The sequence below is a fragment of the Sminthopsis crassicaudata genome, chromosome 5, assembly GCF_048593235.1.
Source record: "Sminthopsis crassicaudata isolate SCR6 chromosome 5, ASM4859323v1, whole genome shotgun sequence".
Taxonomy (NCBI): Eukaryota; Metazoa; Chordata; class Mammalia; order Dasyuromorphia; family Dasyuridae; genus Sminthopsis; species Sminthopsis crassicaudata.
The window spans coordinates 196,854,001-196,872,210 of NC_133621.1; the positions used below are offsets into that span (position 1 = coordinate 196,854,001).

At 33.2% G+C, this 18,210-nt stretch overlaps 1 protein-coding gene across 12 annotated transcripts in view; it reads left to right on the top strand.

The window, feature by feature from the left end:
- The window catches only part of ERC1 (ELKS/RAB6-interacting/CAST family member 1), a 327,147-nt gene that overhangs the window by 267,646 nt on the left and 41,291 nt on the right, over window positions 1-18,210 (top strand). For 7 of the 12 annotated variants that reach the window (XM_074269366.1, XM_074269372.1, XM_074269370.1 and 4 more), the window contains one exon: window positions 3,638-3,736. In XM_074269366.1, the coding sequence (XP_074125467.1) occupies window positions 3,638-3,736 (99 nt within the window). Of the gene's footprint in view, window positions 1-3,637; window positions 3,737-5,715; window positions 5,783-18,210 lie in introns of all 12 variants that reach the window. The other 5 variants (XM_074269373.1, XM_074269374.1, XM_074269376.1 and 2 more) reach the window with 1 other exon arrangement.

Genomic DNA, 18,210 nt, shown 5'->3' on the forward strand with positions numbered 1-18,210 from the left:
TGAGGAAATCACCATTTTTCCAGTCACTCAGGCTTACAACCCAGATGTTATCCTTGACTCCTTACTCTTTGTATCCAATTTGTTGTCAGAGTCTGTCAGTTTTACTTTTGTAAATTTTGTCCATTTTTACGCCATTATTCTGATGCAGGCTTTTACTACCTCATTCCTGGAATGTTGGCTATAGCCTTTCTGTTGGTCTTCCTGGTTCAAGTTTCTCCCTATTTTAATGTATTTTCCACTTAATTGACAAAGAGTTTTTCCTACAATGTTTTGTTCAATTCTGTATTTGTCCATTGGGTCATCTTTCTGTTAGACTTGTCTAAAACCAAGAGAGGAACATTGAAATCTCCTACATTATTGTTACCATTTTTGTATTCTTATAATTCAGTTAATGTTTTCTTTGTAAATTTAAGTGTTAAAACTTTAGAACATGTAAGTTTAATATTGATATTAATTTGTGCATTTTTTAAGCAATATTTTTTTATTTATTCATTTTTGTATTTTGATTGTTTTTTGTTTTATCTCATTGCAAGATTGCAGCTTTTGCTTTTTTGGATTCATATAATGCATAATAATTTTTTTGTTTGTTTTTATTTTGTGTACATCTTATTTTTTTAATGTATTTCTTGTGAGAAAGAGATTTTGGGAGTTTTGTTTTCTTACCCCATCTATCTGTCATTTTCTTTCATTTTTATTGAATCATTTAATCCTTAAAGTTGAGTTAACATTTTCTTCCATTTTTCAATAATATTGTCTTGACTTTTTTCCTACAAATTAGGACTTTTCCCCTCTTTCACTATAAACACAACATATTCATTATTTTAGTTTAATCTATTTTATGATGATTTTATTCCCACTGTCTTTTTTCCTTACCCTCAAGACAATCCCACTCATCTGTTACACGTTTCCCTGGTTTTGAAGTGTTGCTTCATTTTGTTCTCTTAATTGTTTTTACCTTGCTATTTAATTCTTACTCTCTTTTTTCCCCTCTCAGTTAAGTAGTCAAATAAAATACCCCTTTCTTTCCTCTCCAATTTGATTTTTTTCAATTCATATTCTGTGCTTTATTCTAAAGACAGAGTCTTTCTTTCATTCTCTTTATTGTTTTACATTTCTGTTTCTGCTAGACTTTTATTCTTTGATTCATGGTCCTTAAACTTTAGACCTTTTTTCTCTGCTTTTTTCTCCTCTGACAGGGACCCACCTTCAGGGCAGTTAAATGGTTTCATTAAGATTAGCCCAGGACCACTCCCTACTTAGCTCAAACTTAAGTGGTCTCATTTAGCTGGACATCTGGACCTGATATCTCCATTGATTAACTGCACCCTCTATTGAGTTGAAAATTAGTCCAAGACCATTCCTACTTAACTTGAACTTAAGTGGTCTCATTCTATTGGAAATCTAGGCCTGGAGGCAGTAATTTCATTCTCATATTTTCTATTAAAGGGCAATTTGGGGCTCATTTCTTTGCAGGGGCTCAAAAGCAGGACCACAACTTGTCAAGGAATCTCTCTTCTTGGCATAACTAACTGCCTATCGGACCCCTGTCTGCTGTGAAGACATTCTTTTCTCACTGGTAACTCTGCCAATCTTTATCTCTCTACCAGGACTTTGTCACTTGGGACTCAGTCTTCCCTAGCAAAAACTGACTTCTCAGTGTCAATAAAACTTCCCTTTTGCCATCTAACCTTTTTAGGTTCGTGAATTCTTTCACGTTGCACCTGTGCTGACCAAAAAGGGGTTCCCACAACTTTCTGCACTGCCACTAATCACATCATTTGGTTCCCTGACCAACTCTTCCAGAATCTCTTATTGTGAAAATTATTATTGACTTTTGTCCTCTTCTGAGTAATTTTTTTTTTTCCCCTACTTGCCTCAAAATCTTTTCCCTGGAGCCATGCCCTCCACTCTTATGAATGTCACTTTATTCCCTCTTCCCTCCCACCTTGAGCTGATTTCTCATCTTTTTAGGCAGTATGATGGGCACATCAAATCCTACAAATCCTGTTCATTGTAAGGGTCCCCAATATTCCCTTAGTTACTATCTCTATTATTCCATATGCACATTTTTTCAGTGGGATCCCCTCCCTCACTGAAACTTGATTTGTCCCCATTTCCTCCTTTTTCTATTTCCCCCTTTATCTCCTCACCCATTTTCCTTTAGGTTGTCTTCTTTCTGAGAGATTACAAGACTTATTTTCCCTTCCTTAGCCTTTGACTTTATTAGACCATGTCACATGTTAAGCTCTATATTTTGATTCCCTATTCTCCCTTCTGAATATCCTTTCATTTTGCTATCTAGTCCTCCAAAAAACATTGATTCACCTTATAAGCAGTGTCATGAGGTTTAATCCATGATATTTCAATCCTGTTTCTCCATCATTTCTGTTTGTCTTCTACTTTTACCTTAGTCTCCTCTTGTATATTTAGGGAAAAAACTCTTAATAGTATTTTTGTTATCATTTTATTGTTGTCGTTCTTGGTTGCTATATTTGTTGACTCTTTGGATATTTCTGTTGTTTGTGATGGTTAAGAAGCAAATAATTTCTTCAGGTCTGGATTCTTTCTAGAAATATTAAATTTATATTAAATATACATCTTTTTTTCATTAGTGATTAGGCTCAGATTTGCAGTGTAGAGTCATCTTGAACTGCTTCTTGAGTTTCCTTGCTCTTTGGAACATATTATTCCATTTCCTTATATATTTTCCCTTGGGTACAGAATAGTTTTGTGTTATTCAAATTTCCTTTCCTTTATATTTGGAAGTTTTTTTTCTTGATCACCAGTTTTGAAATTATCTTTACTTTTGTAGAATTAAAAAAAGATTAAGACACTTGGGGAAAAGCATATTGTTGTTGGCACATTCTTAGTATATTGATGTGAAAAGCTTCCTTAGCCAAATGAATAAAATACAGGTATTTTCTTCCTCTTTACAAACTTTGTGGGTGAGTCCATTCAGTCCATTTCTCTCCCTTTTTCACAGCTTTCTTTGCAACATACTCTCATGTATGCAGGAAACATAAAAAAAAAAAAAAATTGCCTAAAATGCCCTAAATATCAGGAATGCCACCCTAGAATACAACCTTAAAGATGTTCAATATCCCAAAATCTATAACAATTTAAGATGCTATTAGGAAAGAAGATTCAGTGTCTAATACAAAAATATATGCAGATCTGTACATCTTAAAATATTTCTTTTGTATTATCTTAATACTAATATCTAATTTAATCACTAATCCTAAATGACTCTCATTCCTTTCGATGTTGCATAATTATAAATTGTAAAATTTGCTCATGTCACAAAAATATTTTTATGTTGCTTTAATTCGGAGTTTAAATTAATTAGAGTCTTCATAGGGTCACTCACGGTTCTAATTCTCCTTCTTGTAAAATATGGATAGTAAATGGGATATTCAAGTATAAAGATTCAGGAAAAATAATTTCCTAACTAATTCCTTATCCAGTTTTAGATGTCTGTTTTTTTGCTTGTCCTATATTTAATGTGTATTCACAAACCCTTTGCTAAATTTATTCTCTTAGTGTTGTTGTTAGCCTCTAATAAAATTCTTTAAAAGCTTCTAAATTTTACTTTATCGTGTCATAGGAATTTTATCTAAATATTATTGTATCTTTTTAGACTCAAAATCGCATGAAGTTGATGGCTGACAACTATGAGGATGACCACTTCAAATCTTCTCATTCCAGCCAAACCAACCACAAACCCTCCCCAGATCAGGTATTCCTTCTCTTGTCTTTTTTTTTTTTTTTTTCCCCCCGGATGTCTTAAATATGTGGAATGTATTTTACATCTGCATATAGAATCTTCATTTTCAAATGATGGTAGAAAAATGAATCATTAACTTCCTAAAAACCTTCTTAAAAACTGTTAAGGTGATGATTTTGAACCTTAAAAAAATTAGCTACTCAAAAATTTTAATAAGAACAAACTGTTATAGAAATTTTTAATACTTGAGAAGTTCTTTCTTTATCCTCCTTCAGAATTGTCCCATGAATTTTCAATTGTCCTGCTATTTACTATGAAAGGAACTGTGTCCTATGAGCAAAACAAACTGAAACTATTTCCTTGTGTATGGAAGGCATAGAAGGAAACAAAAAATAAATGAACTCTTTGGCATGATGATACATATACATTTACATATATGTCACAGATTACCTTGGATCACATAGATGAAAAATGGAAATGGGAGGGCTGGGAAAATAAATGACCTACAGAATATAAATTAAAATGTGAGTCATCTTTGATTCAACTGAAGATTTCCAATTTCTTTTGAAATTAAGATTAAGAACTCAAATATGGAATTTCTTCCATTTATTTAGAAGAGTCCTTTAGCATGAGTCATTCTCAAGGAAATTCCCTACTTTCAACTTTCCTCTCTATAATAGAGACAACCATATCTAATTCTATTCTTTCTGGAGAAAAGGGGGAGGATAAGAAATTTTTTCAGGGTCTCTTAAGTGATGAATGGGGAATAGAAGTAAAAGAATTGCCTGTATCCCATCCTCTAAAATGTAATTTCAAAATCTCCATCATACCCAATCTTGAAATATTTTGATAAGAGTACAATGGTTACTTATATCCACATGACTAAAAAAGTAAAGAAAATTCCTCTCTTAGCCTTCTCTAAGAAGACAGCCCCTTCACTGTCTTTTAGGAGACAAGGCAGAGTTTTTATAGATCAAGACAATTTCTGATTCTTTAAAGTTTCAGTGGGAATGTCTAACTATAGTAGTATATCATGTGCTGTACTAATAAAGTCTCACACAGAAGAAAGAGGAGCTATTAGAGTATAAATAAGCAAAAAGGAAGGCTGCCTTAACTAGTGTTATTTTAACTCTTCATTATACGCTTCCTTTAATGAGGACGAACACTTATTATTTTATTATTAAAGCTAAACGTTCAACTGCAGGTAGCCCTTGGAATTAGAATATTGTATTAAATTCAAACTGAGGCATGTATTATAGATGACAAGATCTTTTTTGCAAGCAATTTTTATTGAGGATATGTAGTCCTTCATTCTCAAAGAGGACCATGAGATCAGGGAGGTAATGTCATTACATTCAAGTGAAGTGGATTTAAGTGAGGCAGAGCTAACCTCTGCCTAGTCATTCTGCTACTATGTAAAGTCACTAGCCTCCCTCTCTCCTCCTGAGCCATCTGGGCCAGTGGCAAAATATAAATTGGGACAATGGCCCTGTATGCAGTGTAAGGAGAGATAGGTGAAAGAAACAGGAAAGGGTACATAGAACAGATTGGAAACAAGTAACCTAATTCACAATTTTGCCTAGAACCACTTTATGATATAGACTTTCTCCCTTAAAGGTAATAGAGTAGAATGTATAAATTGTAACATCCACATACCAGAAAAAGTACATTTCTTGAACTAGATAATGGTCAGTTTTTAGAAAAATGTGTTAAATTGTTTTACTCTATTTTTAACTATCTTTTGAAAATATAACTTTTTGTGGGAGTCTTTTTAGATTCAAAAATCACCTGAAATGTATAACTTGAACCTATAAGGAAACTACTTTCAGTGAACCAGAATATTGAATGGGAAGATGGAAAGGTCAAAAATGAGTAAATTAGAACCTAGTCTTTTCAACTTTATACTTTGTCTGTTTTAAATACTAACCAACTCTTTTTCATTCCCATGCTGCTCTGGGGCATTATTCCCCTTGTCATCTCTCTTCCAATAGGATGAGGAGGAGGGTATATGGGCATAGCCAATCAGATGCTCTTAGTTCAGCCATTTTGTTCAGAACGGTGAGAACCAGTTTTCCTTAATTATAGAAAAGTTGTTTTTTACACAATCACTTGTTTCTGTGTGATTCATGAATTTCCCTTTTTTCACGTGGTGAATGTATTGTGTTTCTGACATCCTTGTGTTTGGGTGATGGTGTTTTTCCTGTTGTGTGTTTTTATTGGGGAGAACTTCCAGGGCATATAATTAATTTTTTCCAGCTATGTTATTTTTAAAAATAGGATATCATTTTTAGGATGCCCTCACAGGGTCCTGACTACACTATAATATGATTCATGCAAAACTAAAAGCAGAAAATAGATCCTGTATTATATTATTTTCTAAATGGAATAAGTCTGGGTTTGGGCTTTGGGCTTATTCTTTGCATATAACAATTATTCATATGTGAAGTATTTTTTAAAAGCCCAGAAATTTTAAAAAGTCATCCAATTTAGGGTTTATTTCATTTTCATCTATAAATGCACATCCTAAGGCCAGTGGCTTAGGATAACTCATTTGAATTATTGGAAGCAATAGTTTATCCCCTACGACATTCTAAAAAGTTATTGTCCAGAAACTGCCAAGATTGGGGAGAAGGAAGCGAGGATTTTTTTAAACGTCAATGCAAAGAGCTATATTTTCTCCTTTTATAGTTCAGCAGCTATGTTAAACAGCTGTCAGGATACTGTCTAAATTTTTATTTCTGGGCCAAAATTTAATACGACCTTGGCAGCATCCTTGATCTTATGCCCTGAAGGTTCCTTAGGAAATCCATTTCTGTAACAAAAATAAGAATTATGATTATTAAGTTTATACTCATTGATGATTATACTCAATTAGATTCACTATCTAAGCTTATTATAAACTCACTGTTTATGAATTAGCTCCTTTTGAAATGTCTTTCCTTGGTATTAAATTGCCTAAAATGAATAGAGCACTCATTAGGAAACACAGACAAGGATGTTAAGGTAAGTTAATGGAAATGGGTACAAATTATATGGAATATTCCTAGTAACTTATACCAGAAAGGTATAAAGGAAAGTAGTAAAGCTGATACCAATAAGCAAATTCTTTGGGAAATAGCACAGACCTTTCTAAGAAGGGGCTAAAACTGAGGGAATTTACTTCCATATGATATAAAACAGCAATAATACAAAAGTTAATATTGTTTATTAGTCTTTCTTTCAAAATGTAAAAATAAATATCAATAGAAATAAATAGTTCATTTGAGTCAGAGTTTCTGCCATATGACATATCTAGTGAGAGGAACATTTATTTGCTTTGTACCTCCATACATAAGTATGTATCAGTTATGATTCCTGCTACCGTGCTTTTTCCAAGAGTTGGTATCAGATGTTTTAGTGTTCCAGGATTTGTTATTTTAATTCAACTAATCTACTATATCTAAGAAGTCCCAATTTATCAGACCAAATTGTGCTTGACATTTTATTATAAAAGTTCATTATAATCATCTTAACATCTGCTCTTACCAGTCATCTTCACTCTACTAGTTTTCTCTACAAACTGCCAGTTTTTCACCTCTTGCGCTGAACACAGTAATCAAATCAGTACTACCATATTATTTTCATTCTTGGAAAGAACTTTTAGTTAATTGCGCTGTGCATCACCTCACCACTCCTTTGACTTCTCATACAGTCTTTTTTCTAGTAACCACTCTTTAGTTTACCACAATTATTGGCACACACTAAACTCTATATAAATGTTTTTCTTATTTATTCATTGAAAAGTAGCACTAAATTTAAAATATGATTATGCCTCGTCTTGTTCCAAATACTACTGTTTTGATCTATCTCTTTTCCTCTGTTGTACTGTCCAGTATTAGACTTTACCTGATCTCAGAATTTCAGGGAATACCCCTCAGTGGCCATCAAGTGTAACTCTTATGCCAGACTATACAACACCCAACCAGATGGCCATAGAACTTCTGTTTAACTCCAGTGAGGAGGAAGCTGCCATGTTCTGAGACAGCCTACTCTTCTTTTGGACATTTGTAATCATTAAGAAGTGTTTCCTAACATCAAATCTAACTTTGCCTTTTTTCTGTTTCCATGCATTGTTCTTAGTTCTGTTCTTTGGGATCAAACTGAACCTTTTCCACCTAAACAGATCCAATATTAATAACAAAGTTCTATACCAATATCTGTTTGAACAGCTTTGGAAGATCATACCTATCTATGCTACCTTTAGTCTTACTAACACTTAAGCTGTGAATTACAAAGTAGGAGAGTTTTATTCAAGATTTTTAAAATAAGAATTGACTATTGATAGTGATGTAAGTACCATCAAGAGCTTAAGTAAGTACATTAAGAAAGGGAATAAATAAGCAGTAAAAATGATTGGAAACAAGAACTAGAAAAGAATGTTGGAAGCCAAAAGGAAAATCATGAGTGTTCCAAGGTTTGAATTTTGCTGTTCAATACCAAGGAAAATGCAGCTAACCATGACATAGAAATCTTTTCCTTTTGTTGCTAACTAAGCATGCTTCTGAATGATGTTTTCTTCCTTCCTGTACAGAAGGTACACTTGATGCATTCTTTCTGTGAATTTCGTCATGCAAAAGTATATATAAACTAGTACCAGAACTCCTTCAAATAGTATATGTGCCATCTAAAAAAGACAACATTCAATTGGGGGGAGGGGGTGCCTATATATATGCACATGTAAGTATATGTAACACGTGTATGTGTGTGTGTGTACACAGACACATACATTCTCCTGACTAAAATCTAAAAATTGATTGCATGCTTTAATGAACACTGTAGTTTCCAAAGAGTTTTGATTAAATATATACATTATATATTTATATTATATTATATATGTTATATATTACTTAATATAGCTAATTAATATATAATTAGTAATAATGCATATTATAATGTATTTATTATATGTATTTTAAAAATAATATCTATATATACATATATATATATATATATATATGTATGTATGTATAGTTATACCTTAAACTGTAGTTTCTTGGGGGGGGGGGGACTATGGAAACCTTAGCACACCTTTCCTTTCAGAAGAATAATGTTTTAAGATAGTTTTTTTAGTTTTTTTTGTTTGTTTGTATAGTTTTAAATGTTCGTAATGTTTCCTTATTACTTTTTTAATTTCCCAAGTGTTCAGCATGCTAATTTAGTGTAGTTATCAGTATTTCCATAGAAGTCTGTTAAATCTTCAAGAGAAATTTCTTTGGATGGGGCCTGTTATCTAACAACATTGAAGAAAATATCATATGGAAATATTACCTTGGAGGAAACAGTTACCTCATTGAAGCATTATAAATTCTCCCATATAATAAATATGAGGATTGGTTTTTGAAATAGAAGATTAATCAAAGCAAAACCTGACCCCCAGTTTTCAAAAATGGGTCAGAGATCACTTTAAGCACAGAGTTTATCTGGATAAAGCTAATATGAAATTTGAAAATATTGGTAGAGTTCTGGAAATAAGAAAATCCTAACTGCAAAGAGAAGATATGTATTTTTTTTCCTAAAAGGGAAAGTAGTACAACTGCTTTTGCTTAAAAGCAATTTAACTGTAGCATCCATTGAACTTCTGTGGTAAAGAGTATAATCTCAAAGCAATCTCATAACAAAAAGCACCTAATTAACTTCTGTGAACTTTGCCCTGCTGCCACCCAGAGACTCAGAAGCATAAATCAGTCATCAGTTCTTCTAAAAACTTTGTTCCAGGAATTCATTCAGTAAGTAAAAAAATCAGTACTTAGTCAGTACCAGCCATGTGCTCAGCATTTTACTAGTCACATAGTAAGAGTGAAAAGAATATAAAACTAGTTTGCCCTCAAAGGGTTTAAGTCTAAAAGTAATATCCTGCACATAAAACAATAGTGAACAGTATTATTTTTTAAATCTAGGTCTGTGATTTTTGTACTATAATATATAATTAAAAATTGGACCTATGACTTCATTGGTATAGGGAACTCCTAGGTAAGAAACCTTCTGCTACCACTGCAGGTCACCACTTTCTTTGCAGTTTCTAGTCATCTGAAATTCTCTAACACACTGAGAATTCTAAATGCCGTGCACGATGGCAGAGATGAGACATGAGTCTGCTGTCCCTCCAAAATGACCCAAGAGCATTCATATGTAATTAAAAAATCTGGAAAATGCCCAAGCATTTTAAGGCTATTAACACTAAAATATAAAGTGAATTACATTTGACTTTAAGGAACATTCAGTTTCCTGAAAAGGTTAGTAATAAGAGAGATTATTTTTAAACAAATTCTTATCCTATTTATTTCCCTTATGAAAAGAGAATGTTTCCAAATAATAAAAAAAAGGTATAGATAAAAGATCACAGGACTGCCATAGCAATATGTGTAAGGGAGTGAAGGGGAAAGGCAACTGGGTGGCACTGTGAAGGGTGTCATGCCTGGAGTAAGGAAGTCTCATCTTCCTATGTTCAAATCTGGTTTCAGACGATGAATAACTGTTTGGGAAAGCTTGGGTGAAAAAAAGAGATGGGAGAGGTTAAATAATGTAGACTACATAGAAACCTCACACCTGTATTTTATGAAAACTTTCTTCAAGAAAAGAAATTGCTAAACCTAGATGTGGCAACCAGAAAAATGGCATTTTAAAAAAGAAACTGATTAATATTCTAGCAGACCAAAAATGTCTTGTTATTGATTTGGGAGTTTTGCCTGAAAATAGGCTGTCTGATGTAATTACAGTCACTATACAGGCAGTATAAAGTTAGAATTTGTTAAGAGCAAAAAAAAAAAAAAAAAAAAAAGGAGGGAAAATATATATAGCACACAGTTGAGGTAATCCAGTTAAACAAGTAGTTGGCAATGGGAAATGGATAGCAGAATGATATCTATGCCAAGTACAATAATTTATTCAAAAATTAAACATTGGTCATTTTTTTTTTGCCAGAATAAGAGCATCTAGAAAGCACCTTAGTTAACAAACATTTGACTTACTTGCCAAGCAGAGTGAGATGGCATATTTAGATAATAGATTTATTTTTAATACTGTATGAAGAAAAATAATGAGCAATGTGTTCTTATGAAGCAAAAAAATAAAAAGTATGAAAGATAAACTCAGTTTAAAGAAAATTCACCAAGAAAGACAAAGCCTTTCCAAGAATATATCACAGTCAAAAAATTTACAACAAATAAAAATGGAAAAGATTTATAAAGATTGTGATGATAAACTACCAAGGACAAAGGAAAAACCATGCATAAATTCTAACATTACAATCATTTATGCTCTCAAAAAGGAAAAAGTTGAAAGGGAAAAGTTGCCAAATGGGACTAAATACATGTAGAAAAGATAAATTCTGGAGATTAATTCAAGGGCCACTTTCTTTAAGAGGCCTTGCTTCTCCCATTAATTAGACTCTTTCACCTTATATATGTTACTGATTTGTGAAAATATTGAATTTGACTCCTTTTGGGCTAACTTTTATATTTGTGCCCATAGAAGTTAATATAACTTAGAAAGGGTGCTTTAGAAATGTTAGACTGTTTCAAGTACTTCTATCATTAAATTCACAAATTCCTTTTGTCATTTCTTGTAGGTCCTCATTGCAAATATGTTGCAATCTGTTAATGCATAGCTCTTTGGGTCAGCCACAACTTAGATAAATTCAAATATTGTGGATTTTCTAAGAATTATAATCCTATCAATTCACCAGGAGAACTTAGTGAAATAAAATTCTTAAGTGAATCTGTGATTTCATCAATATAGATGTTCTCTCTTTAATGGTACATATTACAACGTATCTATGCTTTCTTATTCTGTACAGCTCTTCTCTGTATATTCCCATAAATCTTCCATTAGGACCTTCTTCTGGGTCTTTCAACATTATTTTAGTACAATTGCTCTTTCTCTCACTACAGGACTGGTTCTCTCCTTTTATATTTCTTCATCTATTTAATGATACATTTATGCTACTTCTGGCATGTAAATATTTACTACTTCTGGCATACAAATCATATTTACAAATTATGAAGCTAAGTGGCACAGGCCACAGTGAATAAAGAGCCAGCCTTGGCCACAGAAAATCCTGTTCTCCTCCTTTACAACTCCTCTCAAGTATCCTTCTTCTGCACGAAATCTTTTCTGATCCTCCCTATCAACTGCTAGTGCCACCATTCCAAACTATCTTTTATTTAACTATTTTGAATAAGTTTTGTATTTATTGACTTTATATTATGCTATATATTTTCATAAACACATATTTATTACACACACATGTGTACGTTATCACTGCCATTAGAATTTGCTTCTTACAAATAAGAATTGTTGCCTTCTTTATCCTAACATCCCCAGCATATAACCCATTAGATGATACTTCATAGATTGAATACATTATTTCTTTTGTCATAGTTAAAGATCTAGGTAATATACCAACAAGTAAGTTAATTTTTAGAGATGGTTAAATTTTATTGATGTGACTTTTAGCGCCTACAATCCCTTTGTTATACTATATATACCACAAATAGCATTAAACTGATTACAGTAAATCACAATATAAGTCTTCTTTACGTAAGAAACTTTAAACTGTTTTAAGTTTTATAGAAAAAAAATGCAAGGAAAAAAAAAACCAAGAGCTAATAATAGTGAATTACACAGAGCAACAGTAATGTTCTAATACAACTAATCAAGGAAAATAACAATAAGATGAGAGTTCAGAAATCTGTCATATTAAAATACATGGGGCTGGTAGTTTGCACAATGGATAGAATAGTGGCCCTGGAGTCAAGAGAATCCTAGTTCAAATTCAGCCTGAGACACTTAACAGTTATGCAATTCTGGGGAAGTCACTTAACCCCAATTTCTAATAAATAAATAAATGAAGACAAACAGCTTCCCCCCCCTTTAAAGTTTTTTTTTTTTTTTTTTTTTTTTTTTTTTAACTTTGGAAGTCAAATACATTGTTACTCTAAGATGGAATTTTGCATCCTTTCCTTTTGCAGACTCCTTGGTGAGAGGTTAATTTGAATCTCAGCCTCTTCACTGACACTTTAAGGACTCTAGTTTGTGAGGTAATATTTCTATCATCTATAAATAGTTATTTGACTGCTGTTGTAGATGACTTCCTTTGGTTCCTCTCTTCTCTAAAGTTTTTAACATCCCAAAGCCCTTGCAGTTGCTTGTTAGTGCCAGATCTTGCGATTCTTATTCAGTTAAAAAATAATAATTATCAGATATCTAAACCTGAAAAGTAGCAGTATTCTGATAGTTTTCAGTTCCTTTTCAGAGCAATGTTGAAACAATGATTTTGTTACAATATGGCACTTACTTGTACTAGGTTTAGGGAATACAAGGGAGACAATCTTTACATATGGAGATGTAGTCAAAATAGAAACAAAATAAATATGAAGTAATTTTGGAGAAAAGCAGCAAGTGGATAGAGCACTGGGCTTAGAATTAGGGATATGCATCTTCCTGAGTTCAAACATGGCTTCAGATACTTACTAACTGTATGAATCTGGTCAGTCACTTAACCCAGTTTGCCTCAGTTTCTTAATCTGTAAAAATCAGCCAGAGAAGAAAATGGCAAGCCACTCCAGTATCTTTTGAGGGGAATACACCAAAAAAAACCAGAATGTGCTCACAAAGAATCTGACGCAATTAAACAATAATAACTTAGGGAAAAGGCATAAATATTTGAAGAAATCAGCAAAAACTTCAAACAGCCATCTTTCTCTCCTTGGCATAAAAGAATGTATACTCTTTCCTCATTAAATTTCATTATCAGGTGCTAAGATACTGCATTAGCTCTGCCAGAGAACTGTTGAAGTAAATAAAAATTTTAATTGAGATCATAAAGCATAGATAATCTAAACCTTAATTTAATTCTGTTGTTAACTAACATGAAAACAAATAAGGGTAGCCAGCCGGATGAACAGCTGTACTTTCCTAGAAGGTACAAGCTATAATTAGTAGTATGAGATACCAGGATATAGTAGTTTCATTTCATAAGAGCCTACCCGGAGCTAAATCAACTCCCACATATTTGCAACATATGACTCTACAGTATTACTATCATACTTAACACTGGAATACAGCTTTGTACATATGAGGCACTTAAACAGTTACTGATTTTATGAATTGGTGAACAGGCTTTTGTAAATGAAAGCAGATCAAAATTGGATATATTGAAAATGTTTATAATACATAGGGTTTTGGACATAGATAATAATAAGAATTGATTTCATGATGGCCTTGTAGTGTGCTTTAAAGAGAAGCAGCTGATTAAAAGAGTGAATTGTTATTATGAGGATGAACGATATTGACAAATTATTCATGTGATCTAGAAAAAGCTTTCTTTTTCTATCAGCAGCACTACCATGTACAGAAGTGTAAAGTATCGATACTTTTTTTTGTTTTATGAAGAGCTCCAGCAAGTAGGTAGTACAAGCATAGTATTTTCATTTGGCTGATCAATTTGAAGTTTGACAAGAGCATTTATTCCTCCTAGTTGTTGTTATGTTCTCTGATAACAAAAGGAACACTAGCTGGAAAGAAAATGAAGGAAAAATAACATTAATAGTAATAAGATAATGACTGGTCTTAATGGGAGGAAAGGGTAAGAAAAAAGAAATATCATTCTATAAGTAGAAATTAGGAACGTACATTGATGCACATGCTTTTCCCTTCCCTCCCATCACTGTTCTCAAGTGTGGAATTTTCTATTTCTTCTTCTCAAATATTAATAAGACTTAATTTGCTAACTTAAGCATTCTAATGAATTGAGTACTATGAAAAGTAAGAATAACACAGTCTTTGACCTCTAAGTACTTACTGATTAAAAAGTATTTTACTAGAGTTGAGAATAAAAGTAAACAACCATGACTATTTATGAAGTATCAGCATAATCAAAAAAAATATATGTAGGTGTGTTTTACATTTCTTTTTTAAAAGTACAAATATAATATACATCTTATCAGAATGCTTTAATAGAGATTATCTTAGATTAGAGTCAAAAATACCTCAGCAACTATCCTTGGGCAAGTCACTTCACCTTTCTGTGCCTTAGTTTCCCCATCTGTAAAATGAGAAGTTTGAATTCAGTGGCCGCTAAGATCTTTTTAGCTCTAAATATATGATCATGAAGTAAAGCTAAATGGTTGAATAATAGGAAAAAGTACAACTATGTCTCTGTCCACAGCTGTGAATTCTGATAGAGAAATCCAAGAAAAGATTAATAAATCATTTTTCCAGCCCAAGTTGACATAGGAAGACAAACAAGAGAGGTCTGTGGATAGTGGGGACTGGGTGTAATCATGATGGCTGCACAGAGTACTCCAACAAGCAGGAAGTGAGGGCACCTTGGCAAAAGGAGATCCCAGATTAAGTAAGATGGCCCTGGCCAAGTGCCAATGGGCACCTCTGTCACTTGGCACCCACTTTTAGGTCACAGGAATACTGAGGGAGGGATCCATACCAAGGGATAGTGGTCCAGAGCAGGGAGTACTTAAAGGTGTTTTAGAGTGAGGAACGAGTTCAGAAGCAAGAAACAATTATAAAGCTCTGGCTCTGAGAACAAAGCAGAATGAGGAAAGAGGCTTCTCAGTTCTGTCCACTAGACCAAAAGGGAACCAATAGTTCCGTTACTCTCAACCTGTAGAGCTTTTAACTGGTAGTGGTTGATAATAGTTATCTAATGGAACTCTCAACCAGAGGCAAGCCCACAGTTGTGCTGCTCAGATCCAAACCTTTATCAGAAACTAGTAGCACTGAGACCAAAAGAGTGGGGATCAATTTGCTCAAAAGAGAAAAGTGAGGTTTAAAAGAAGAGAAAGAAAAGATAAGTCGTAATTGGGTGCTGAATGAAGAGAAGAGAGGCAAAGAAAAAGAAGTAAATTGTACCTTAGAACATGTGCTGAGTATACAACTTATCTCTTGCCACCTTCTTTATTTAAAAAAAAAAAAAAAAAAAAAGGAGGCAGCTAGGTAGTGCAGTGGATAGAGCACCAGCCCTGAAGTCAGAAGGACCTGAGTTCAAATTTGGTCTCAGACACTTAACACTTCCTAGTTGTATGACCCTGGGCAAGTCACTTAACCCCAACTGCCTCAGCAAAAAAAGAAGGGGGGGGGGAGTGAAAAACTAAGCAAAAATGCTGCTATAAGGAAAAATGGAGAGGAACTTTTTTGTTGTTGTTGATTTTTTTATTACATTAATTTAGGTTTAGAAGGGATAATTTGAGATTCCTCATTATTATAGTTTTACTATTTCTCCCTATAAACTCACTTACTTTTCCTTTAAATTCTGATGGAGAAATTTGGTGCTTGTCTATTTAGTACTGATATTAATTCAATGATCATGGTACCTTTCGGGGGGGGAAAAAAAGGAATTTCCCTGTTTATCTCTTAAGATAATTTATTTTTATTGTTGTTTTATCTTCAATCCTAATTGCTACCCTTTGTTTTTACTTTAAGTATAAGAGGTTTTGCTCTAACCTCTTTTTTAAATTCTCTGTTCATTTTTCTGTTTTAAGTTTAAGTAAACAACATTGGATTTGGCTTTCCAATCCATTCTGCGTTTTTATATTTTATGAGTGAGGTCATCCAAATGACATTGACAGTAATATTGCTAATTATAAATTGGCTAATTTATACTTATTCCTAATAAATACTTATTCCCTTCTCTTTCACCCATTCTATAGCTCAACCAAATTGGCTGTCTCTCTCTTCCTCATATGTAACACTCCTCCTTTCTCCATGGTTTTGCACTGCTTTTTCTCCATATCTGTAAGGTACTTCCTCTCATTTCCACTTCATAGAATTCCTTTTATTTCCTTCTCTGATTACCTTATATTTATCTCATGTTATATTTATTCTGTATTCTCTCTGTTCTTACATGTACATGTACACATACACATTGTCTTCTGTGATAAAGTATAAAGTCCTTGAAAGGAGAGATTGTTTCATATTCAAGTCTGATAGAAAAGTTCCTAGAGCCTTTAAAGTATAGCAGCAAAGAATAATCTAGTGACAAAATCACATAATTTTCTAATTTTGAGCCATTTCCTAGTGCTAAAGACTTAGGTGCTGACTTTTTTTTCTGGGTCTTCAGTAGCTATGACTTCAGAACTCATAGAAATAATAGACTATATTCCCGAGGGTTCTTCCCAAGCAGGATATAAGCCAAAGCCAGACTGGTAGTTTGGAAAGCTGCTACCCAATTACAAGTGGGCAGTTAGTGGTGTCAGGGGAGCTAGTGATTAGCTCCCTCAGTGATGGCTGAGGACTAGATAAAAATGTAGTGATTTATGGAACATTAACATATGAGGGGATAATGAACTTGTTACATCTTTTATCTCCCTTAGGATACTTTGCTACTTGAACTACTCTGACTTACCATGGCTAAGAGATGAGATTTGTTCCACATGAGTCTAATAGAATTGGGAGCAGCACATGAAATTTGAAGAGAAGTAGATATATAGTTGTAAAGAAAAGTTACAGGATAAAACTATCCAGGGTTAGTATGAGCTGCCCTAAACCTCCTCTTATTAGATGTTGGATGATCACTCATCAGAGATTTTGTAGAAAGGATTTCTCGTTCAGCTGTGAGTTATACTTGGCCTCTGAAGTTGCTTCTTGTTAGACTCTGATTTCATAAAGTAGTCCTGAAATCTCCTTGCCTTAGATCACCACAGCGATGAGTTATACAATCACCAGTTCTGAACCACCCTATAGAATCTTGTCAGTACCATGAAATTGTAGCCTTACATGAAAAAGGTTTTCCAAGATGTGCATTTTAAATTGTATTGATTTGTATGGTAATACTAAACTATTAGCAAATGCCCAACAAGGTCTGGGTTGAACTAAGTAGATTAAACTTTTCCTAGCAGAATTTTTTAAAATTACCGATTGTATTTTGCGATTCAGATATTTCATGGGAATGTTTGCTTTTAAACAGATAAAGTAGATAGAAAAACAGTATTCCTTGTTTTTACTTTTCCCATTCAAAAACAAAATAAAACAACAACAACAACAACAACAAAAAATCGCAGATATAAAAAAAATCCCAAGGTGAAAGAAAGCATACTCCAGAAAGTTAACATTTTAAACAGTAGAATATATCTATTGGATGTATTCATCATGGTGTATAAAAGTTTCAAGAAAAATTTGCCTTATGAATATGATTTCTTCATGCACTCTGGCAGAAATAAATCCAGAAGAGATAATTCTGTCAAAGCAGCCAAGATCTCTCTCAGCTTTTGAGATATGAGGGGATTTCCAAGTAGTGGAAGTAAAAAAATTAAATATTGCTCATTTGGTTAGATCATTGATGAGGGTGAGGAAGTAACATTAGAAACTAGAATAATAAAGTCTATTCAAAAGTGCTTAGGCATTTTGATAGAAAAAAAGTCCAAATGATCTTTTGTATCCACTCTTACCTCACTGGGAGCTGTACCTCATTTCAACATAAAACAATTAAATTT